The following is a 25,559-nucleotide window of genomic DNA, read 5'->3' as shown; positions in this document are numbered from 1 at the left end:
TAATTACTTTTGGTCTCGCTTAGTTCTATTGAGGAAAAGTAACGTTAGAGGAGGGTGTCCCTTTACAAGGTATGAACTTCTTTCAACATTTCCTCTTTCAGCTGTGCTTGTATTACTACCTGTGGTCCAAACCTCATTGTCTTACACCACTACCCATCCCACACAGTGAACTGTGGTGTGATTCATACTGTTTACATTCCAAGGTTCCTATCACAATGTCTGCCATTACGCAAGATTGTAACTAAGTGCTTGTATCAATGCTACTTTTTGGCTTAAACTATCAACATCTGCATGCCTATTACCAAGCTCTTGTATAACTTCATACTCAAATTCACTTAACCCCAATGCCATCCTGGTAGAAGGTTCCTTGAACCCCAACAATCACGAACAGCTGCATGGTCCTTTAGTACTTTAAACCTCCTCCCTTACAAATAACACTTGAAACACTTGCTGCCATATATCACACTACACATCCCTTTTTCTGTTGTTAAGTAGTTTTTCTCTTTTCCTCTGCTCTGTTCAACTGCATAAAGGCATATGCTACTGGGTGCACGTCTCCATCTGCCACCTGACAGAGAACACATTCTGTAGCCTGATTGGAAGCGTTGGTTGACAGAGTAAACTCTTTCCCACAGTCCAGAAAAATAAGTACTGGACTTGATGTCAATGCTCTCTTTAACTCACCCAGTGCATCTCACTATTCCTTTGTCTATTTAAATCACTTTTTTAAACAGTTGCATAAATGGTCCCACTACACTGCACACCCTTTAATGAATTTTCTATAATAATTCCCTGAACTTAAAAAAAGATTGTAGCTCCTAGACATTACTAGGATTCTAAATTCCCATACTGTCTGTATTAACCTAGATCCATTTTAACCCCTTCACTGGAAATGACATGTTATAAACATTTAACTTCTTCCAATGCAAAGAGAAATTTTTCCATAATAAAGGAAAAGCACCAGTTTGCTTTTGTTCTACAATATATTCATTTATTATAATGTTGTTCTACCAAGAACTGACGGAAGATTCTGTTAACATAAATTTTCCCATGTTTAATGTTAAATACACTGCTCATAATCTTCTAAAAACATCTCATAAGTGATGCAAATGCTCTGACATATTCTTTGAAAAAATGATTACAACACCCAGGTACACCATGCACTGGTGAGGTATCAACTGCATCCAGTAAAAACTGAATTGTTGCCAGAGCATTCTATGGTATTCTACAATAGTTAAAATGGCCCCAGAGGATTGATAATGCTGTTTCTAAATAGTCCTTTGGGTGTACCTCTATCTGATGGTACCCCCACTCCTCAGATCTAAGATAGAGAAGTACTTAACACTGCTCCCAGATTGTCAATAGTTCCAGTGCTGTTTTAAATCAGATACACATCGATTATGGTTTTGCTGTTACAATGTCTGTAGCCACAAAAGAATCTATCTCTTCTGGTTCCATCTGGCAACTTTTCTGGTACAACTGCATTGGCTGCACTTCATGGACTAATGCATTCCTCTATTATCCCATCCACATACTGTTGATCAGCTAATTTTTCTAATATTGGTTGCATAAATGGCGGTATATGGCAAGGTCTGCAGTATACCGGGGATTCAGTTCTTCTAGGGGTATGGTGCTACATTATAGGCATTGCTGGTGTGGCCCTTGAGGTGAAAACAAATCCTCAAGTTCAAATTACAATTTCCGCATTTCCAATCTATTCATACCACTAAGATGCTTTAACTTCCCACAAATGCAGTTTTATCAAAAGTTTGCACATTATCCTGGTTCACACTGACTGAGTCCCTACCCATGTCATTCAGATTTCCAGATAAGCTACCAAAATTCCCTTCATGAACTGTATTCCATTGGCACCAAATTTGCCTAAATTCAAAGCAACTACCTTCCTGTCCAATTCCTACCATGTGCATATTAAGCTTCTCCTTACAAAGTAACATGATTACTCTAACACACCATTTCTGCCAGCAGTCCAATGAAGCAAAATGCATTAACAGATCATTCCAGTCCCACATTCACCCAGACCAACTTCCAGTACCTTGCAGCACAATAACATGCAAATTAATTCATAGAGCTTTTGACTGCAGTTTAAGTGGTTCACACCTTGACATTGGTAGACCTTGCATTTGAAATTCACTGGTGACCATTTATCCAATAGTCCAATCACCTTCCCTCATCACTGTTTGACAAAACGGCAAGCTGTAGTTGTGAAGCCATGCTACATGAAGGTCGACTGTGCAGGCACCAGTTGCCAGGCATGGACCACAAGTACTTGTGACATCACTCTACAATGATCAGGGGTTATGGGGGCCCCTATGCTTTAGAGATGGTGTTCTGGTGTGTTGCGGAGGTGGTGGTGCTGGCCAGGGGTGACTAGGAAAACTCCACTGTAAGATACAAGTTATTTTATTCATCTTGAATTACAATGCTGGAGTGCTACACTGCCCTCGGATTCACCTTCTGCAGGAACATGGTCCACAGGTGATGCCATTGACATTGGAAGACTGTGGTGGTGGGATGGCCTTTTGATGTCTTGTGTCCTGCTTTTCTGCCACTGTTTACCCCACTCAGTAGCTCCTACCTGAGCTAACACTATGCAGCCATGAATGAGCACTGTCATTGATGTGTTAATCCCCTGAATTCCCATACACAGCTGTGGCTACTGGGTTAGAAGCTAAGCCTGGTGCAAAGGTATGGAGGAAGTACAGCATAAGGTATGAACCATTGCCCTCCAAGGCAGAAGTTTGGTGCTGCTGTGCACCTGGGGGATGGCTTCCCATTGTGTTGCCTAAGTCCTACATGGTGAACTTAGAACAGTGAGCTGGTCTGTTGCAGCTGGCTGGTCAGACTGGTGTCAGCTGCTGGCTAGCCCAAAGCATGTTGGAGACTGATATGTGGAGAGTGCTGCCAAACTGTGGATAACTGTGTTAGAAACAGAGAGTATTTATGGCAATTAATAGCACCCTTGTTGTGACATTAAACTGCTTCCAGGAACATACAGATCAATGCTTCTGTTGGGTAATAGTGTGGAAAAATACCACAGGCCAGCCTGTCATGGAACAGCCTTTCTGCAATGTTGTCAGATGTGGCTTAACCCTCATGCCTTACAGTATACAAAAAGGCTTGCTTGAGAAATTACATATAGCACCTCTGTATCTGCCAACTTGCCTCACACATAACTGCAATACAGCTTCTTTAAGTCAGTAACACTCAAAATTTAGCAACAGCATTACAGTACTGTCACAAAGGGATTTTATTGTGTACTAGAACTGTGGATATGTATATGTAAACAAAAAAAATTATAATGATATTTTGATATGGTATGTTTCAAGATGATCTTTTAAATGTAGCATGACACAGCATTCCTTTCATTATCAACCACATTATGAAATTTAAAATTTTCCCGGCGAATTAAATGTTCAAAGAAATTTCAGGATTGCAGCTGGTTGTCATAAACTTCACTCCACAATATTTCAACTGGACACATTCCAGTTGTCTTCAGGTGAGCCATCAAAGACTGATGAAGACATTCTCCACTACATCCTATATAGCACACTGAAAGTATTTTGCACATGCTTCCGAGTCACAGTGTCAGAAGGACCATACCACTGGTGGCAGTGCCCCCGCTGATGGATCTGCAATGGTCAGCTGTCTTTGGCACTGCTACTCACCGCAGTCATCAGAGTATTCTGGCATCTTCGCCTGGGACAAATCTCGTAGATGATGGGATTCCACTCATTATCCAGCAGGTAGCTGCTGTCACGGTTCATTAGATTTTCCGTGATGGGTATTTCAACACATTCTTTTATAATAGAGTCCCAAAAGGATGTTGCTGTGGCCAAAATTAATGTTCCGCAATTGCATACTTTCTGGGTTGCAGTGCAACATTTATGTTCTGTGCAGCATTCTTCCATCTTATGTATTCTATATAGGCCATACCAATCTGGCAAGATATTTTGTAAATTCCCACCTTCTGCAGCAATAAGTCATCCTTTGCTGATCCCAGCAGGTCTGAAATTTTAGATGGTGGGCAGAAAATCACTTTTAGTTAAAAATTGCTGTCCTTCCTCTACTTTAGCACTTGCACAATGTTTTGTTTCATTTTGCATCTTTTCAGTTGCTGGAGTGCTGGGATATTCACCAAAAGAGAGAGAGAGAGAGAGGGGGGGGGGGGGGGGGCGGGCAATGCTTTTGCTTGTAAACGCATAGGAGTAGAGGCTAAGAAGTGTTCTCTTCTTGTTCCTTCTCTTCTGGGAGCTGCACAGATTGTAATCTTTATCCTGTAATGTTTTTTAAAAAAATCTAGGAACAATTTCTTCTTCTAATGTGTGAGTTTATATGCACAATATAAACATTCAGTATTCATACATCCAGAATACAGTTGTCCGGGCCATAGTCAGGAACATCTCAATATATCATATTACTCAGGGACAGAGGGACCTAGTCAGTGTTAGGAACTTAACGTTAAAAATATCTAATGGCAGGCTGCTCTTAAGCAGTGGATAGAAAATACCAATTGTATGTGACAGGTGCTAGTGATACTGATTGTATGGCTATAAAATTTTCTGAATTGGCAGTGTGTATTACACATATCAATTGCTGCATTAACGGAAAAAGATATTGTAACAAAGAGGAAGAAGTATCTTTGACAGACTAAATTCATAATAAATTGACCATACTGTGGTTATAAAGTGTCATTCAAGTAGAGATCATCCAAGAAAAGATGCACAAAGTCAGTTCCTTAAACTCAGTAGCCAGAGTCAATGAATTAAATGAACAATGTGAGAACTCAAAGTTCACAATCTTGTGAAACGTTTCCAGAGGTAAGTACTCTGCTTCACACCAGTCTTGTTAATTATGAGTCAGCCTAGAATTATATTACCATTTAAGTAAAACATGCTACATAAAATAAAAAATAAAAGTTTGCCTTCATAATTGAATTCCATGCACTTATAAAATCTTTAATATCATGAGAAGTTGACCACCATCCTCCACTCAGTTCTGAAGCTGAAATATTCCCAACTGCTCATCCTACTGAGTGCAGAATTTTCACAACAATTAATACAGGCTTCATTACAACAGGAACAACTTTTGAACAACAGAGTGCAAAATGTTAACATCACCGACTCCCAAAATTTGACATTTCAAAGTTAGCATTAATGATTCAAGTAAATGAAGAATAGCCTACATACTAAAGTATATAAACCACATAGAAAAATTGTTCTGAAAGCTCCTCTCCATTTTGCTCACCATATGTCTAAGGCAGTGCAAAGAATAGGTAGACAACTCAGTGTTATAGAGAAAAACTCCACTGATGGAACCAATAAAGTCTTCTTTTCTCTTACGTTTGCAATAAGTAGATATTGTTTACATGCATATTAACTATCTAGTTCAGACAGTTGTTTATTTCTTATAGGGCAAGAAAATATTTAGAATAAAATTTAAGACCCAGAGTTATTGAATATCTGAATACTTTTGGGCTGTTTTGAAACTCAGCCTCATGCAAACACAATTACTTTATTTTTGTATTTACCCAGACATGTTTCGAGACCTATGTGTTATCTTCTGTGGGACAAATTTTTATTTCTCAAAATTACATCACTAAATACTGCATTTCAAGAAATAAAAATTTGACCCACCAAAGATGACACACAGGAGTCGAAACATGTATGGGTAAATACAAAAATTAACTAATTGTGTTTGCATAAGGTTGATTTTCAAAACAACCCAATTTTAAATCACAAACATGGAAGAACAGCAAGCAGGGCTTCAAACCTTAGTAAAATGAGTATCTGAATATACATTACTCATTAATTGCTATCATAGCCAATCACTATTGACATCATCAGAATTTCTGTTTTGATTTATTTTCAAATTGTTTGAATATTTGGTAATTTAATTATTTTAAAATATAATGAATATTACTATTAGAGAAATTATATGTTTGTGTACTAACTGTGATGCAGCCATACTTTGCAGATTCATGGTGTTATCTTCGAGCACCTGAACCACTTCTTCAACAGGTCCAAGTATGTAACCACGATCTTCACCTGCTTTAGTATGTTGGATGACAATGAAATTCAGAGAACTCCAAACTTCTGACACCTCACGCACACCCTTCTCTATCGACAATTCCTTCACTGCATTGTTGATAATCTCTTCAGCAATATCTTGGTATTTATGAAGTTCCATGGCAAACATGTTCTCCAAAGTGAAGCGATCTGCAGCCATGTCAAAATGCTGTCCTAAAATGGAATATAGCTGCACATTATCCTCTGTAAGGTGATCTTTGATCTCATAAAAGAAAGAAAGAAAGATAAGAAAAAATAAGGCACCACACTCTCATAAGGAGATAATGCTTAAGAACTGGAAGTAAGTTCCATTTTCTACATGAATGCACAATTAGACAGAATTTGAAATAGATGTAATGTAGGATGAGAGATAGCCCTTTGATGTTCACTTGATTGATATTACTTCTCTCCTTATTGGTGATGGGTTATTTCATCATTATTATGTAATAATGACTGGGTGAAGTTTATTAAATGAAAAGGATTATGATGTCACTGTTATTTCTAATATCCTTTTTCAAAAGACATTACAGAATTCCTTGTCGCCTTCCTATCTCCAGTGCCCTTTATCCACCCAAAGCCAGGTTGGGACTGACATGGTTCTTCCTCAATTTCACACAGAATCAACCATAGCCAAATACACACTATTACTAGGATAGGGTCATCACTCCCAAGGCATTTGTAAGGTACTTCCAACTTCTCTTCAGGAAGAAAAATGTGTACCCATTCTGTTTGCATCTCTTCTAACTTCATGGTCAAATGTGATACCAGTTTTCAGAGTGTATGTACAACATGTATGTGAGCCAGAACATGGGAACCAACACAGTATTTACCTTGGTAAATGTGGTAAACTGCCTGAAAACCATCCAGGCTGACCGGCACATCAACCCCCAATGTTAATGCATGATGTGGATTCAATCCAGGATCATTGTTCTGTCTTTTGCCCTTAACTGGGCCCTTTAATACACTTGGATAGATAAGCAGGTGTATTATTGAATTACAGTACAAAAATTTGAATAAAATTACAGCTTTCGTGAATGCTTCAATCTAGGACTGCTTGTGAACTACTGTTCAGTAGTCTTCCAAGATGCAATTGTAAAATTCAGTACAATACTTGGTTTTCTATCAAACACTTCCTCCAACCAAGTATTCATGACTTACCACTTCTATAGACTCTACTTTGATGGCTGCCTTGCTGATGCATACTCATACATAAGCAACCGTAAAAGAAATTTTTGAGCTGAGAGATGCTTAAACATGCATTGTCAGCCCACACAGAGGTTGTATTTGTCTTCATATTGATAGAGATGCAACAATAAGGACATCACGTTGAGAAGCAGGGCTCCTCAGATGATTTATGACTCCTGTTTTAAAGGAACTTCACTACACGATTGTATCTTTAAATGCAACAGTTAACTGTACCTTATGAACATGATATTTGTATTGGCAATGTGGAAGCTAACAATCAAAACTGTTTTTGTGACTGTGAAGTAGCAGTTACAAATGAGAATGAAATGTTATTAAATTAGATGATGATGCTCAGTCACGAGCAAGGAGAAAAATGTGTAGTGTCCCGATCTTTGGTTTACATAAGGGAAAGGATATATCTAGTGACTATTAAACTGCATGTAGACTGTCTTAAATGAATAATTTTTAATCTGACATTGTAAAAGTTTTTCATTTGTCAATGGTAAGTCACTGAGGTATATAGTGTACTACGTTTAAGACTATCGTACAGTATAGCATGAATGTATAAATAAATTTAAATAAAGCTAACAGAAAATAAAAGAATTAGATCACTTTTAAGGAATTACAAAAAAATAAAAATTTAAAAGAGGAAAATATCTTATTTCCTAGTTGAGCAGACTGCAGAGGAACTTATCTCATTGCAGAAAACAGTATCTGAAAGCCAAATTTCAAATAATAAATAAAATGGAACATAAAGGAAGAGGCCATTGTACTGGTGTCTCCTGAATAAACGTGATTTTATAATGACTTACTGAATTATAGGTGACTCAAATATTCCGAAAGGTTTTCATTAGCACAATAACTCACTAAACTACAGGTGACTTAATTACTGTAGGAAGTTTCATGTTAAACCAGCTGATATCATCACATATTGCAGACCCTTGTGAAGGCAGTGAATCACTGAATAGCCCAGATACAAGAGTCCTGCATTCACAATCATGGCTAGATAATTTGCAGCAAACATATGGCAGACTTTAGTATTAAAATTATGCAGGCATTTTGCTTTCCATGGACTTCTAGTCACAGGGTAAAAAACACTGAATGGGGTGGCATAGCTATCATACACTGGACTTATATGCGGGAGGACAGTTGTTTATATCTGCATCCAGACATTCCAGGTTTAGCTTTTTCTGCAGTTCCTGTAAACTGCATTAAGCAAATTCCAGGACCATTCTTTTGAAACAGACATACCTGATTTCCTGATTCATCCTTCTCCACTTCTAATTATCTCACTGTCAGTGGGATTCTAAACTGCAATTTTCCTTTCTTCCTTCTTCCAGCTAAAACATCCATTATTGTCAACAATGTATGTTGACAGATGTAGCAGACAATAAAGATGGATTTCATTTTAGAATTTATTCTTTGAGTGTAAATCATTATCTCTGAGAAATGAGTGCAGGGCCATAAAATAAAAGGTTGTTAGTGGAGAATGAGCCACGTAAGAGTGCGGAAGTGGATGTTGTAGCTTTTGTTTGGATCAGGTAGGTATTCTGACACTGTACAAAGCCCTACAACACATTGTGTGTATTAAAATATCTACAAATTTATACAGTCATATTAACTTTGTAACAAGATCTGTGAAGTTTTTACTGTAAACTACTATTTATGATGAACATAACTTATAAGCTGTAATAATGTATTCTTTAGTAAGGATATGATAAAAAAAAAAAGACAGTTCAATAATCATCATTACGATTAATCATTCCTGGTGAGGAAAGAAAACTATGGAGAGGTTTAGGGTCAAAGTAGATCCAAACAGGGGATAGAAACTGTAGAATATGCTGATGATTAGAAGTGATCTTTAGAAGTTTAGTACATATCTTTAGCACCTTGGTGTTGGAACAATTCTTCTGCATTACATGTGAATGATGAGCATTTCATTAGAATGTCACTGTGAACATACTTTTAAAAAATGCCATAAAACCCTTTTTATCATAACTATTTAGCATATAACCACACGTATTTTACACATCACTGATTAATTATGACATTTACCTGATGTCTCAAATATGTATTTTCTTACCAGTTTTATCCATAAGTTCATTCCAATGACGCTCACGAAGTGCCTCATTCTTCAGTTCAACAAAAAGTGGTATAGAATTTTTAAACTGCTTCAGAATAAGATTCAACTCCTGTCCAACAGGTATTTTCTTGACATTTGGTGGCAATTTGCGGAATTCTTTCATGAATGCTTCAGTTCCATCAAGAAGAACTTGTGGGTTCAAGTTTACCCACAGTGTCTTTGCCCATGCCTCACGAGCAGTCTATTAACATTTCATTACACAGCATTATGTTTATGATAGAAGCTAAAATGCATTTTAGATTTCAGGAAAGATATTTGTATGGCTATTCATGTAATACAGTAACAGAATTCAGCTAACCTACAATATGATTTTCCAATGAATTCACAGGACAGCTCAAAACCAAATAATAATTAATACAGTCATCCATAAATTCACGGTTGCAAAATTCAGTTACAGAAGTATGGCAGTGGAAGTAGTAGAAAAAGCAGTTCTCAATTTTTTCCCCCAATTAGGTACGGTCATGTATTTAGGTGCTGATTTTAGTGTATTTTCAGTGTATGTTCTGTCTTTGAGTCTTTTCTGAATTTTCAGACATTGCTGGTCCATTAATATTGTTGATTAGCAATCGTTTGTTGCTAATTATTTGATTAGGTTTACTTGTGACTGAAGTGTGTATTGTTCTAGTAACAAATTGTGCACTCTGTGTAATATGAATCTGAATGCTGCCTGTTAGTGTCAGTTAGGACGATGTGATACATTGTCTATTGTGATGTCTGTGGCTGTTAATTTTCTATATACAGCAAAATATGGCATTTTCACTCCTGATTGTTAGAAACAGGAAATTTATAGAACGTTTCACGTAATATTCTGCCACAAAATTTGTGTTATTATGTAGGGAGTTGAATTCAGCTAGTAGCTGATCTATTTAATTTGTGGTGGCATTCATCAGTAGTAGGTTGTTGACACGCTGACACTGTCAATACCATAAGTGAGAAGGAAGGAATTCATCTTTGTGTAAATCGATTTAATTTTTCCCTCTATTGAAGTATTTTTGTGGCAGTGCCTAGCTATCCAGATGGTTACCTGTTTATTACCTGCCACACACTGTATGCCACACAATACCCATGACTGGTGGTAGTTGAATGTACCAACTTTGCAAAAACGATGTCCGTTCATTGTACATTAGAAAAACTGGGTGAATATTCAATAGAAGATCCCATGAGCACAAAAGTGCTTTCAGATATAGCCACACGGTAACGCCCACAGTAGCAAGCCACATGCTCAACAACAAACATACAATGAGAGACTTAACAGACATTCTCACTATCCTGTATACTGAAAACAATGGGTGAAATTTAGATTTTGTTACAGCTACTAGGAATATACTCCAGAAGATGAAATTCAATGACCATATATCCAATGAACAAATGGACTTTCAGAGCAGTAACTATTTCAGCAATATTTATGGAGTATTTCATATAACAATGCAAGTGATTAGATCCAACAGTTAACTCCTCTGATTTCTCAAAAAGTAGAAACATTTCTGCAGGTATCTCCAATCCAGTAAAAATCAAATTGTGAATAATGTGCCTTATAAGCAAGAAGCAATATCTTATACTAGTTATTATACTCTGTCATAGTACACACCACTCCAGAGGAGACAAATGAACCATTATTTTAAAATGTCTTTCCATGTAGAGAACCCATGTTGGGACTTATAACTGACAGAAAATAGAGATGTGATAAGTCCAATAATTTATATATGTTTTACACTAATATAAGGCTTATTATGATGGGAGAAGGTCTGATGTTCTTTAAAGACATTAGAATTGTAGTATAAGTTTCCAAACAGCAATAACACTGCAGCTGGAGAAGAAGCCCTGATGCAGAGTTTCCAGAGGTCACAGTCAATAGCAAAGAAAAGGTAACAAAGAAACTACATTAAACTATACACCTTCCAGCAGAATACCACATTTGAGGTGACTGTGCTGGAGAACATTCATTCGACCTGCAAGAGGTTAAGAAATTCAAATTATGTCATGCCACTTGGAAGCATTGAGGTACAAGGCTTAGGGCTGAGTAACTGTGCAAAAATAACAGTACGATAACAAACATTTCATTTGAGTTTCCCTAGTGCAGGAAGCAGATCAAATTGTTGCTGAAAGTATAACATAAACTCAAACAGCTAAAAAATGGAACACTCAAGAAGTGTCAGCAACATTCATCAAATCATTTTATGTGAAGAGTTACTACAAAATCGTACCACTGCCCTTAGCAACCATATAAATAACTGACTAAAGAGAGATGATGAACATATTAATGCAAGCGCTTAAAGACAAATATTTAGTAGAAATTTATTGCCAATGAGGCAAAAGTAAAAGTAATGACATAACAACTGATACTGCAGAAGCATTAAGATGGTTACATGTGAGATCGATGGCCTGCCGCTTTGATGGACAATGACAAATTGTGGTGGGTGAGTTATGACTCCACAGCTGCTGGCAACCATATAAATAACTGACTAAAGAGAGACAATGAGCACAGTAATACAAGCACTGAAACACAAGCATTTAGAAGAAATGTATTGCCAATGACATACAAGTAGAATTCATGACATAACTGCTGATACAGCAGATGTATTAGGATAGTTAGATGCGAGATCAATGGCCCTCTGTCTAGATGGACAATGACAAATTGTGGTGGGTGATCCACAGCTCCACAACTGCTGGCACTACGATAGCCAGTTTCTCAACAACTTCACAATACTGCTGATTAGTGGAGGTGCAGGGCATTCTACATTCCGACACAGAATACTGTGTGGCAGAACCTGTTGAGCTGTATTTACTCCAGGTTTTTTTTCTCCTAATTTTCTGCTTCACATGACATATGTGTTGAGGGAAAAGTGGATTGGTTTGTAGTAAAAATTCCTAAGAAAATGCTGGTAACTGTTGTGAAGTGGGGAGTGTTGTTCTAATATGACTATGATCTTGGTTGTATGCCAGTATTAAATAGGAACATTGAAGAACATTTGAAAAACATTAGCAAACAATTAAAATTCAAATTACATGTAACTAACATGACAGAACATACATATACTGATTGGAAAGGAGAGGTAGGACATACCTATATTAACCTGGGAACACAGGTAGAACGAACCAATGCTGATTTAAATACTCAAAGTGTCATATTTGAAAATGTTATTTTTGATAAAAATGTCAAATTATACAAACAAGCCAATAAGTTAGAACCAAATACTGCCAAATCACATCAGAAAGATGTAGAGATAACATAGATTTATCAGAACTGCAATCTACTACATTAAGTTTGAAAGAGGAATTAAATGCTGACATAATAACTAATAAAATAATTACAATGATGAGTCATACATAGACACACATACCTATCTGCAACTCAGCATCTCCACTATATGATGAGTAGCAACCTATTTTTTCATAACTTTGTTACATTCCATCCTGGATTTTCCATTGTTTGATAAAATAATCAAGCATATTTTTAAATACCTAACATGATCTCTCACATTCTTTATAAATCAAATATGACAGTAAGTAATATTTCCAAGTTGTCTAAAGAAAAGAAAAGCATATATAAAGGGGGAGAGAAAGGGAATCCTGGCAACAACAGGTGTATTACTATTACATTTTTACTGTCTAAAATTGTAGAAATAACCATAAAGTGTAGAATAATAAATTTCATTGAGAAATGTAACATAATAAATAGCTCACATTGTAATCTTACCCTCCCACATATCACCATTAAAGTTCTCAATCTTTGCACAAATTCTTGAAAATTACGAGAGGGGTATGATTACAAAAGAAGAGCTTTTTACTTATCTTGATTATCTTATTGTTGTTGTCAATGGCTCAAAGTCTTGTCTAGAAGTACTTTCCTGTAGTAGAAAATGATGATATCTTAGGTTCATGATGACAAAACAACTGTTGAAGAGTTGCCTGTTGTTATGAATATCTTTTCATTTTACCCCATTCTTCTAAATCCTACTGACTTTACAATTTCCACATTCAAGAGACCAATAATTACATTGTTGTTGACTAGTTTACCAAAATATGTGCATTTCCATTATAGGCATGCTCACCACTACTTACATTCTGCACTACTCACAATTTCCAAAGAATGTACAAAGAAAATGAGTTTACAAAACAAAACATGAATCATCATTAAAATATATAATTATTTTATAAATTAATCCAGAAATGCATTTAATTATTAGTGTTAGATTGTGCAATTAATAATATGAATTTTAAGTATAACACCAATTTTGTAATTTCAAATTTTTTTAAAGAGCAATTTTAACTGTTTGTATATAAGTGCAGATTTATTTTGAAGAATGTAGAAAGGTCTACCCACATGCAATGATCTATCTATGCAGAAATATTTGCAAATGTTTGTGCATTATGCATGCAATAGACTGATGCAAATTTAGTATGTGCACACAACACAACCATCAATCTACGGCCAGCAAAAATGTTGTCAACGATTGCTGTGAGGTATACCGAGAATGAGCTGGAGTGTGTCAGCTGCTGGTTCTGCACAGCTAATGAGAGAGCCATGGGCAGCTGATATGCTTGGAAGCAAGAAATATTGTAACATTATCATGTCAATACAGAAGCAGAATCCGGTATGTATTCGACAAAAAGTATTCTCAGGTTCCACCGTAACCAAGACCTCAGGTATCACAACATATTCAGAAGAAACAGTGAAATATTTGTGGCAATGAATATACATGTTTCATAACTGTGGTATTAGGGTGATGGTGATGATTAAAAACAATGATACCACAGATGAAAGGCTTAGTATGCAAAACAGGTAGTGAAGAAAAAAATTAATATAAACTATTTCTTTTTATTTTATTTCTTCTTCTATTATCAAAGTGTAGACAATCAATAAAGGGCCTAAGTTTAAAAGGGAGATAAGCTAACATTTTAGATGGGTACTTAATGTCAGTAAAACAGTTTGTAATTTTGGTTAGTCAGAATACATTAAAAATGAATTTTTATCATGAAGTCTCTTGAAAAAAGAGGGTCATCTTATACCCAGGGTCCTCTTCAACTCAGGTAAACACGGCAAATTGCAGCACGTTCCTGGGATTGACGGTGGGTAGTTTCATGATATGGGAGACTCTTGTAGATAAAATATGCTCCAAAATTAGCACAAATATATTTCTCATGAGAAAAAGTCATAAATTGCTGAACAAGACAGTTCATTAAAAAAATTTTATGGTCCAATTTATTCACTGATTTCCTGTTTTATATCTGTATGGTGCAGTGCAGCCAGTATACACATACGTAGCTTCCTTAAACTGCATAATAATGTGATTAGGTTCATTGGAAACATCTAAACAAGCAGTCCTGCAGAAATTACAAAGAATTACAAATACTATACATATATGAAGCTGTTACATTCTTAAAAATAAACTGTACTCTTTCGATGAACAATAATATACATAATTACTGTACTAGGTGTAAAGCAAACTACTACATAAATATAAGTAGACTTAAGCTATGTGACAAAACAGTCATAACAAACTTCCAAGCAGTATAAAGAGCCTAAAATCACTGTCTGCTTTCAAACAAAAATGAAGAAATCAACAGGTCTTGGTCTGCTGCTACAGTGTAACAGAGTTCTTAGATGCAAGTAAAATAGTGTAAAGGAGATATTAGAAGCAAATATACAACATTTTTAAACAAGAGAATCATATGCAAACTCCATGTAAATAATATAAGGACAGTGTGCTGGTCAGTGAATGTATGCACAACTGTATACATTTTCTTAACTATATCTGATAATACTTTGTTGAGGTATGTGTGAAATCTCTTTTACAAATGCCTGAAAAATTACACATCTACCTTTTTATGTACATATCTTGTGACACATCCCTTTACATCCTTACATATCTATCATCATTACCAAAAGTGATAAATGGATTAAAAATAAATAAATAAATAGGTTTAGTCACAAATGATGTAGATGAATGTTTGAGCAAATTAAATATGAATCTAAAACAAAATTCAGACACTGTTATGAGATTAGATATTTTAGAACAGTGTGCAGATTCAGATGAGATAAATGTTTCAGAATGTACTTTCCCAGCACTGTAGGAACATTTTAATAAATTAATTGAACAAATGGTTCATGAAAACCTGGGAAATATAACAATATATTAGTTATTTTCTCTTTTTTTCTCGTTTTAATAAAACTATTCTTTCAGATAGTCATCCAACTATTAATGCGCTATATGTGAAGACTCTTGTATATGAAATGTACAGTCATAATGCATAATGTGTGGAGCAATCAGTTTAGTAAATAACTTGTCTTCAAAAAATAATATCAGTCTCTTGTCTGTGATACTTCACTTGTTACTTTCCTCTTCACTTTTCCTCCTCCTAGCTGCAATGTAAGTTTCTATAGGTGAGAAGAATCACTCATTTTTATTCAAACATTGTGTCATATTCTTTTATTTTGTACCACAAATACCAATGGTACGTTACAGATAGTTTTTACAGTGGAAGTAAGGGTGAGTCTGATAGTATGCACGCAAATAACCAGACTGGGAAATGCCTGTTTAGCCACCATTATGGCTATCTCACTGAGATCACTATGAAGGTAGTATTAATACAGGATCTGCTTCCTATTTCATTTTAATAAGTCCAATTTGCTAGTGCAAACAGTATTGGTCCACTTAAGATATTCAAAGCTAACATGATCATGAAAATAAGAAACCAAACCAATTATTCCCGAAACATATGATACTTTATGCAAACTGAAGATTTTCTGATCACTGTCAATTTAACTCTCCAGTAGAGTTTAAATACATTGTATATATGAAAAATCTATATACAACAGAAAAAAACTGTCCACTCACATTAATGTGACGACATGTCAGAAGCCTGATAACCACCTTTTGCAATGAGGATGACTGTGAGACATACACAAAGACAGCCAATAAGATTCTGGAAGGTACCAAATGGGATGTGGAGTCATGCCAACTCCAGTGCCTTGAACCAGCTGGACTAAGTATCTCAGCTGAGAATCCATGGTGTGAACAGTCTAATCGAGATGGTCCCACAGATCCTTGACTGGGCTTAAATCCTGGGATTTTGGTGACCAGGGCAGTACAGGAAACGCATTCTGGTGCTTTTTGAACCATGCATGTGCAATGTAAGCTGTGTGACAAGTTGCATTGTCCTGCTGGTAGATGAAACAGTGCCGAGGAGAAACACACAACATGTAAGGGAGGACATGGTCCCCAAGGACAGACACATACTTGTGTTCATCCAGTGTGCCTTCCAGAATGATGTGATCATCCAGAGAATGCCATGAAAACATTCCTGACACTATAATGCTCCCTTCTCCAGCCTTTCAGACATTTCATACCATACTCACCAACTGTCTTCTGTCTGATGGAGCATTAAATGTGATTCGCCTGTAAGGGCCACCAAGTGGACACACAGCGGTGGTAATGTCATGCAAATTCCATCCTCTGTAATTGATGAACAGCAGTCAGCATGGGGGCATGTACCAGACACCTGGTGTGGAGCTCCACATACAGTAAATTTTTCTGAACAGTCATTGAGGAGACATTTTCGGTAGCCACTGGATACACATTGAGGTAGTTGCTCAACAATTGCTCATCTATTTGCCTGTACTATTCTCCATACCCACTATTCACCCACCCTCCACTGCTAGTGCTGCCACCTGCCATCAGTGAGTTGTTATTGCATAATGACACTGAATCCAGGCAATAGTAACATTAACATGACTGGACCATGTATTAATTCCTTGTGTAATCAAACAATGGAAAATTCAGGATGGAATGTAACAATATTATGAGAAGGAAATTTGCTACTCACGACATAGTGGAGATGCTGAGTCGCAGAAAGGCACAACAAAGAGACTCTCAAAATTAAAGCTTTCAGCCATTAAGGCCTTCATCAACAACAACAACAACAACACACACACACACACACACACACACACACACACACACACACGCACGCACACAAACGCAAACGCAACTCACACAGACGAACAGACGACTGAAGTCTCAGGCAACTTATGCCACATTGGGAGCAGCAGCACCAGTGCATGATGGGAGTGGCAACTGGATGGGGGTAAGGAGGAGGCTGGGGTGTTGAGGGGGAGGGATGGTGGGGGTGGCAGACAGTTAAGTGCTGCAGGTTAGAGGGCAGGGAGATGTAGCGGAAAAGGAGAGAAATAAAAAGACTGGGTGTGGTGATGGAATGACAGCTGTGTAGTGCTGGAATGGGAACAGGGAAGGGGCTGGATCGGTGAGGACAGTGACTAACAAAGGTTAGTCACCCATCCAGCTCCTTCCCTGTTCCCATTCCAGCACTACACAGCTGTTATTCCAACACCACACCCTGTCTTTTTATTTCTCTCCTTTTCCCCTACTCCCCCCCCCCCCCCCCCCCGTCCCACCTCTCCACCACCCTCTGTCTAACCTGCAGCTCTTCACTGTCCACCACTACCATCATACTATACCTCCTCCTCCCCGACCCAGCCTCCTCCTTACCCCTACCCAGTCGTCACTCCTGTCACGCACTGGTGCTGCTGCTCGCAGTGTTGTTACAGTTGCCCGAGAGTGCAGTTATGTGTGCGAGTTGTGTTTGCATGAGTTTGTGTGTGTATATGTGTGTCTATTGTTGGCAAAAGCCTTAATGGCCAAAAGCTTTAATTGTGAAAGTCATTTTGTTGTGCCTATCTGCGACTCAGCATCACCGCTATATGGTGAGTAGTCCCTTGTGTAAAATTTCCAAAACTACTAATGGGTTCACCATTGTAATCTGTATTAATAATATGAATCTACTGTGGAACAATAAAACACATAGGCATTAAGGTGTTCTACAATATATAAAATAGTTAAAATTGAAGTAAAGTTTAATCACAGCCTAATATTCAAGGGTTGGACAAAAATATGATAACACCATGAGAAATGCATGCTTAAACATAAATGCAGATGCTTGCCAAGCCTGCAGGTTGCGCTGCTGTATCCGACCACAAACAGCACCAGCACCTATGCAACGTTCTCAGTATCTTGCAAGTGTCCATCATGGTCAGATCACTGTTTGTGTACTTGTGAGTACATTATATCAGGGCTGAGTGAATTCAAACATGAGCAAGTTGCTGGTGTTTGTATGATGGTTACTTCTATAGTCAAGGCAGCCCAACTGTTTGGTGTTTCAAGGGGCACCATTTGGGAGACTTAAACTGCATACAGAATAAGCAGGAAATCATCATCCACTAAGTCACAATGTGGATGAAAATTTGTTGAGCGATCATGACAGGTGTTCCTTAAAGAGCATTGTGACAAAAAACAGGAGAATGACAGCTGCAAAAGTCACTTCAGAACTCACCCTCAAACCATGACTGCACCAAAACAATATGAGGTGAGCTCCATAAGTAGGGAGCTGCAAGGAATACTGAAATTCAAAACCACATATTAGTGATGCAAAAGCCTGTAACAGTAAAATGTGGCACTGAAACCATAAAACTTGGATTGTAGAGAACTGGAGAACGTCATTTGATTAGATGAGTCTTCTTTCTTGCTGTTTCCAACTTCTGGTCGCGTTTACATCCCAAGATTGAAACATGGCAGGGGTTGAGTGATGGTTCAGGCAGCCATATCATGGTATTCCAGAGGCCTCTTGGGTTCTCTTCACTGTCACATTATTGTCAAGCGTATATGACCATATTTGTTGATCAGGTCCACCTCTGGTACAATGTTGGTTCCCCAATGGCCTGAAAAAGCAGGGTGTCGAGGCCAATTTTGGATCCTTTTGGGATGTACCAAGATGACTAGGTCCCTGTTCACAAAGTCCAGGGCTGACTTTGTGAGCACAAGTATGAACTGTCATATCACTCTCAGCCACTACAGTCATTAGACCTCAATATTATTGAGCCTTTGTGGTCTACCTTGGAGAGAAAAGTGTGTGATCATGATCCACATCAGTCAGTGTTCACTGGAGTTGTCACTATTTTGAAGAAGAATGGCATAAGATTCCCACGAAAACCATACAGGGCCAGTATTTGTCCAGTCTGAGATGACTGGATGCTGTTTTGATTTTCAATGGTTTTCCTGCTTCATATTAGACATGGGTATGAATTATGTCTACAGTGTTTCCATATTTTTGTCCACACCCTGTGTATTCCACTTATTCCTTTGTGTGAGATTTTAAGATCATTTAATATGTTCAAGATTGTGACTTTTATCAGTCATGGGGAAATCTTATTTTCATTTCAATGACACTGTTACTACATAACTGACAAATACTTTCTCTTGGTTTTATAATGACCCTCCTTCTTGACTGATAAATAAATAGTCAAGAAGCATTTTCTAATATGGAATATGTAGCCTGCTCTGGCTGCAATATCAGGGTATTGAGAACAATTTTGGAGTATGTGGGGGGTGAATCTGGTGGCATCCATTCTGTGCTATTGACAAAACATCTTTAGCCTCCGGAGTAATGGAGGGGCAGTTTAGTGGAGTTAATGATAACAGGTAACTTTATTTCATTGTGCAATGCTGTAGGATTTCTTTTGTGGGTCTTATCAACATCACACAGATGGTGGAGGAAGGCTGGGCAAGGTAGTTGACTGAAAATATAATTTATAAATGTAATTACAAAAATAGCTTTTATGGTATGATAATATAATTTTATAAGAAGTAACTTAAGGCAAGGATTGCTACAATGAGATACACATAACTTAACAACAATGACTGCTGGCTAAAATGGCCTAGATGGGTATTCACAGGATGGAGATGTGAATCAGCAATCAGGTGTTTAAACTGTATGTCCACAAAGTAGGAGTAAATGTGTCTCAAAATACAAAAAAATAGTAATAATAACCAAAATATAAATGTATAGAGGAAGGAAAAATTATTTTCAAGCAGAATGATGTGCCCAAATCCGTGCCAGATTAGCCACATAGCAAAAGTTAACCAATGTAACAGGCCCCACACATTAGGAGGTCCTGTGTCCATGTTAAAAAAAATCTTCCAATGGAAACTATAATGAGTGGCATTAGTTTACGTTCACTTCTAAAAGTGAGCACAGGCCACACCATACACTGTGTGTCATAAATCGATAACACTGTATAACTTACAGGGACTTCCCTAATGTTCTCCAAGCTAGTTGTAACAGTCTGATCGATTACAATAGGATTCTAATGAATATCAATAAGAAAGTAATTAACTGATACCATATTTATTTTTATATGTCTACTACTACAGTCGATCAACCCTGCTACATTGTAGGGCCTATTTATTTTTCTTACAATACTTTTAATATGGGCCATCTACAGTGAAGGTTCCTTTCTTGTTGGTGGACTATGGCTGAATACTGTACTGTAGTTAAGCAGTGAAGTGAAAGTAAAAGGCAGTGAAATGCATCTGTGCATCTGTCAGCTACATTATTTACAGTAGTTAGTGTACAAATTACAAACCCTATTTTTCAACCAATGTAGCAGCGCTGTACGTCAACACCGATGGCAGCAAATAAAATAAATAAAAAAAGGTGGAACCGCTACAGTTGCAAATTGAAAGAGACACTAAAAAATGTATACTTCACCCAGGCAGAATCTTTACTAAGATGTGGAAATCTTTTGGGGAAATGCAACTGCCAGCAAAATTTGTTTTATATGCCAAAAGAGAATTGTAAGAGCCATAGAAAATGCTGCTGCAAGAAGCTCATGCAAGCCCTTATTTAAGAAACTTCATATCCTTCCACCACCATGTGTATATATCTTACAAGTAATAATATTTGTTACAAAAGGCTTAGAAAATAGCAACAGTGTTGTACTGACTAACCAGAGGACCCAACTGTATAACACAAAGAGAAAGCAAGATATACATGTTCAAAATGCATACGCAACACTAAAACAGAATGGACCACTGCAAATGGGAAACAGTTAAAATAGGCTATCTAATAATCTTAAAACAATAAAAGACACTTCAAAATTTAAAACTTCTGTCCTTAAATATTTATTGCAAAGGTGTTGTTATAGTATAGATGAACATCTTGAAACATAAAAAAATTTGTTCTCTCCATGATCTGTACTATGTATGTAAACCCGAACAGCTTAATACAGAAGTGTGTCACCTTTACTGTTTTACTTTAATAATGTTTTTTTTAAATGTATAAGGTACTATTGAATTTCCATGTTATTTGCTTATATGTTTCTTTCCCTGAATAACATGAACTTATTTAGAAATAATGTTTAACTCTGAATTTTCCACAAGATATTCACCTATACACCTTTTAGTTTGTTGGCATTACACATGTATTATATGAACATTTGTGTCATTATAATATCACTGTCATAATAATTTTAACCATGTATCATCTCATCTCCATTTTTGACTTGCCCTGAATCATCATCATGTGCTTCTCTGCACGCAATCTATGATCTACAGGATAAATAAAATTACAATTACAACAACAGGAGAAGATGTTAAGAACCAGAAATACATATTTATCTAGTGGTTGCGAAGTTTGCTGACAGGAAAATGAGAAGATGGAAACAAGTGAAGGTGGCAGCTTATGTGAAGCCTGCAATAAATTACTAAAACACAGGGAAACAAGTGTGATTTGAGGACTAGGGCGTGGGAACTTCTTTCACATTGATTGTGTTGACTTTAGCACAGTAAAGTTTACTTGGTAAATACTCAAAAGAATGAATGAAGTTCTGTTGTGGTGCTTTTGAAGACTGGTTACATATCGAACTTGTGGAAGTTGCATCTGTGGCAAAATAACAGTCTGTAAGTGGAACCAGCCATGTTAGTGTGAAAAAGTGAAGGTAGGTCACGATATTGAAATCATTAACAAGCACAAAAGTTATGACCTAAAAGACAATTCATGAAATCAACTTGAAATCAACCTTCTAAACCATGTGGGGCTGAACTACTGGAAACAGAAAACAGCACTTGTGATGCAAATGATACTGTCATCACATCTGATAAAAATCATGTAGCAGAAAAAGCGAAGAGCACGAAAAATCATTGTATTAACTGTTAAAACTGACTCCACTAAATGTTATAATGCAAATCAAGAGCCAATTATTGAATCTATTAACACACAGCTCTGGCACAAATATTTCGGATTCGAATCAGAGTATATCACAGCTCTCTGCATTCCTTAAAAAGCAAACTGAGTGTGGGCATGAAAGCAACATTACAACCAGAATAGGCAAGTCAGAACAAGCAAATAATAATAAAGAGTCTGCAACATATGAAGCAATACAGAATAATGTCTCTACTAACAAAACAAAAACTGGACATGAAAAGGACATTGATTAGATTTAGATTAGATTTACTTTCATTCCAATTGACCTGTAGTAAGGAGGTCCTCCAGGATGTAGGATATGTCAGAAAAACAATAATACATGACAGATATTTACAACTGGAACAAATAAGCTAATTTACCTTCGACAGGTCCCAAGTGGAATGATCGACACACACACACACACACACACACACACACACACACAAAAAAAATCTGTTGGTTCTACTGAGAAATTCATCAATGGAGTAGAAGGAGTTGGCCACCAAAAAATCCTTTAGGCTTCTCTTAAGCTGAATTTCATTGGTTGTTAAGCTTTTTATGGCTGCTGGCAAGTTATTGAAAAAGTATGTTCCTGAATAGCGCACACCTTTTTGTACAACAGTAAGTGACTTTAAATCCTTGTGAAGATTATTCTTATTTCTAGAATTGATTCCATGAATTGAGCTGTTGGTTTGAAAAAGTGATATATTTTTAATGACAAATTTCATTAAGGAATAAATATATTGGGAGGCAGTAGTTAGTATTCCTAGTTCCCTAAACAGGCTTCTGCAGAATGTTCTTGCGTTCACACAACACATAACTCTTACTGTACGTTTTTGTGCCCAGAAAACTTTAGCTTGGCTTGATGAATTACCCCAAAAAATAATCCCATATGACATTATGGAATGAAAGTAAGCATAGTATGCCAGCTTTTTCATTTTTATATCCCCTATGTCTGGCACAATTTGCATTGCAAATAGAGATTTGTAAAGACACTTCAGCAGTTCTGTGGTGTGCTCCTCCAAGTTGAGTTTATTAGCACGCTGGAATCCCAAGAATTTAACACTGTCCACTTCTTCTATCTGCTTGTCATTGTACGCTAGGCATATACATGTGGGACACCCCTTACAAGTTCTGAACTGCATGTAGTGTGTTTTTTCAAAGTTTAGTGACAAAGAATTGGCTAGGAACCAGTGATTAATGTTCACAAATATTTTACTAGCCAATCTTTCTAAGACTACACTTGATTTGCTGTTTATTGCAATACTTGTATCATTGGCAAACAAAACAAATTTGGCATCTGGTAATGTTACTGATGAAAGGTCATTGATATGCACAAGAAAAAGTAAGGGCCCTAAAATGGAACACATGTAATTAGTTCCCAGTTGTATGATGCCTGATAGCTTAATACATGTCTCTTTCCTAATAACACCTTTGTTTCCTGCCAGAGATATAAGATTTGAACCATTTTGCAGCATTTCTTGTTACACAATAATATTCTAATTTACTTAAAAGGATATTGTGATTTACACAGTCAAATGCCTTTGACTGATCACAAAACATACCAATTGCCTGCAATTTTTTGTCTAATTAATTAAGCACATTAGTAAGTGTAGATAGCCTTCTCAATATCAGAACCCTTTAGAAATCCAAACTGACACTTTGACAGTATGTTATTTGAGGCAACATGGTTATAAAGCCGATTCTACATTACTTTTTCAAAATTTTTGAGAATGCTGGCAAAAGTGTAATTGGATTGAAATTTGATGCTATTTCTTTATCTCCCTTCTTAAACAGTGGCTTAACTTCAGTATATTTCAACCATTCAGGAAACATTCCACTGATAAACGACTGGTTACACAGATAGGTTAATATGTTACGTAACTCAAAATCACATTCTTTAATTAACCTTGTTGATATTTCATCATACCCACTATATGTTTTTGATTTTAAAGATTTTATGACAGACATTATTCTGCTGGGGTTGTGTGCTGGGGTAGCTATGATAGGCCTACATAACAAATCAGAACATCTAAACAATAATAAAGAGCCTATAGTTCATGAAGCATCACAGAATTGATGTGTGAATGATATTTCTTTACTCAATTCAGGAACTGTTGCCACTAATGATCCAAACCCTCTTTACAACTCCATGAGTCTTTCAAAAGAGAAACCTTTACTCAACAAGAATACAGACTAGCATGAGGTACATTATAGGAAAAGAACTGTTCATTGTAGAGATAAGAAAGTGTCATCAACTACAGCAAAACAACAAACCAATAACATGCATGAAGTGACTCATAATGCATCTGTACAACCGAAACCTTGTATAAAACTGCACTTCAAAAACATGTACAGGAGAAGAGACCAATACCCCAAGCAGTTGCAATAGTATCACTCAGAAATTCAAGTGCCAGAGACAGTAAAAAATTTAGTAATAGGCACCGGTGAGAGCAAGGAATTCTATATGGAGTGAAAAGGGCGTGATTCCATTAAGGAAAAGTGGAAAATGGCTCAACAACTGAAAATGTAATCAAATTTCTGTAGAAAATGTTTCCAGGATATAAAAAATTTCAGGTAGAAACTAGGAACTAAGGGTGTAAACAACATGTAGAAAGCACATTAGTGATGACAGTGATCTACTTGTAGTTACAGTGTTAATATGCAGTGTTTAAGAACCAAGGTGGACCTTTTATCATTCTTTGTAGAAGAAGAGAAACCACATGTTCCATGCATCAGTGTGAACTGGTTGGCTGAAGCAGACGATGAGTATTAAAGATCTATTGAGTATTTGTTTATGGTAAACGCATGGTATCAAGCTACTACAATTCTTGCTGGCTACCTGGAGTCCACCTCTCTGCTCATCCCTACCAGTCCCCACATACCTACCTTCTACATGCTTCCTAAACTACCTAAACCAATCACTCAGGATGCCCCATTGTGACCAGTTAATGTGCCCCCACTGAGAGAATCTCTGCTCTCATAGACCAACACCTTCAACCTATTACCCAGAGCCTACCATCCCGTATAAAAGATAACCGTTTCCTCCACCGACTCTCCACAATTCCTGTCCCTTTACCACTCTGTGCCCTGCTCATCACTATAGA

At 36.9% G+C, this 25,559-nt stretch overlaps 1 protein-coding gene across 1 annotated transcript in view; it reads right to left on the bottom strand.

Annotated features, from left to right (window-relative positions):
• LOC126484896 (dynein axonemal heavy chain 10) overlaps positions 1-25,559 on the bottom strand; it is a 1,141,797-nt gene that overhangs the window by 1,014,814 nt on the left and 101,424 nt on the right. Inside the window, exons 14-15 of the mRNA XM_050108495.1 lie at positions 9,355-9,595; positions 5,972-6,260 (exon numbers count right to left, since the gene is read on the bottom strand). Coding sequence (XP_049964452.1) covers positions 5,972-6,260; positions 9,355-9,595 — 530 coding nt within the window. The remainder of the gene's footprint in view (positions 1-5,971; positions 6,261-9,354; positions 9,596-25,559) is intronic.

This window comes from Schistocerca serialis, chromosome 6, assembly GCF_023864345.2.
Source record: "Schistocerca serialis cubense isolate TAMUIC-IGC-003099 chromosome 6, iqSchSeri2.2, whole genome shotgun sequence".
Taxonomy (NCBI): domain Eukaryota; kingdom Metazoa; phylum Arthropoda; class Insecta; order Orthoptera; family Acrididae; genus Schistocerca; species Schistocerca serialis.
This window is presented reverse-complemented; position numbering and strand designations above follow the sequence as displayed.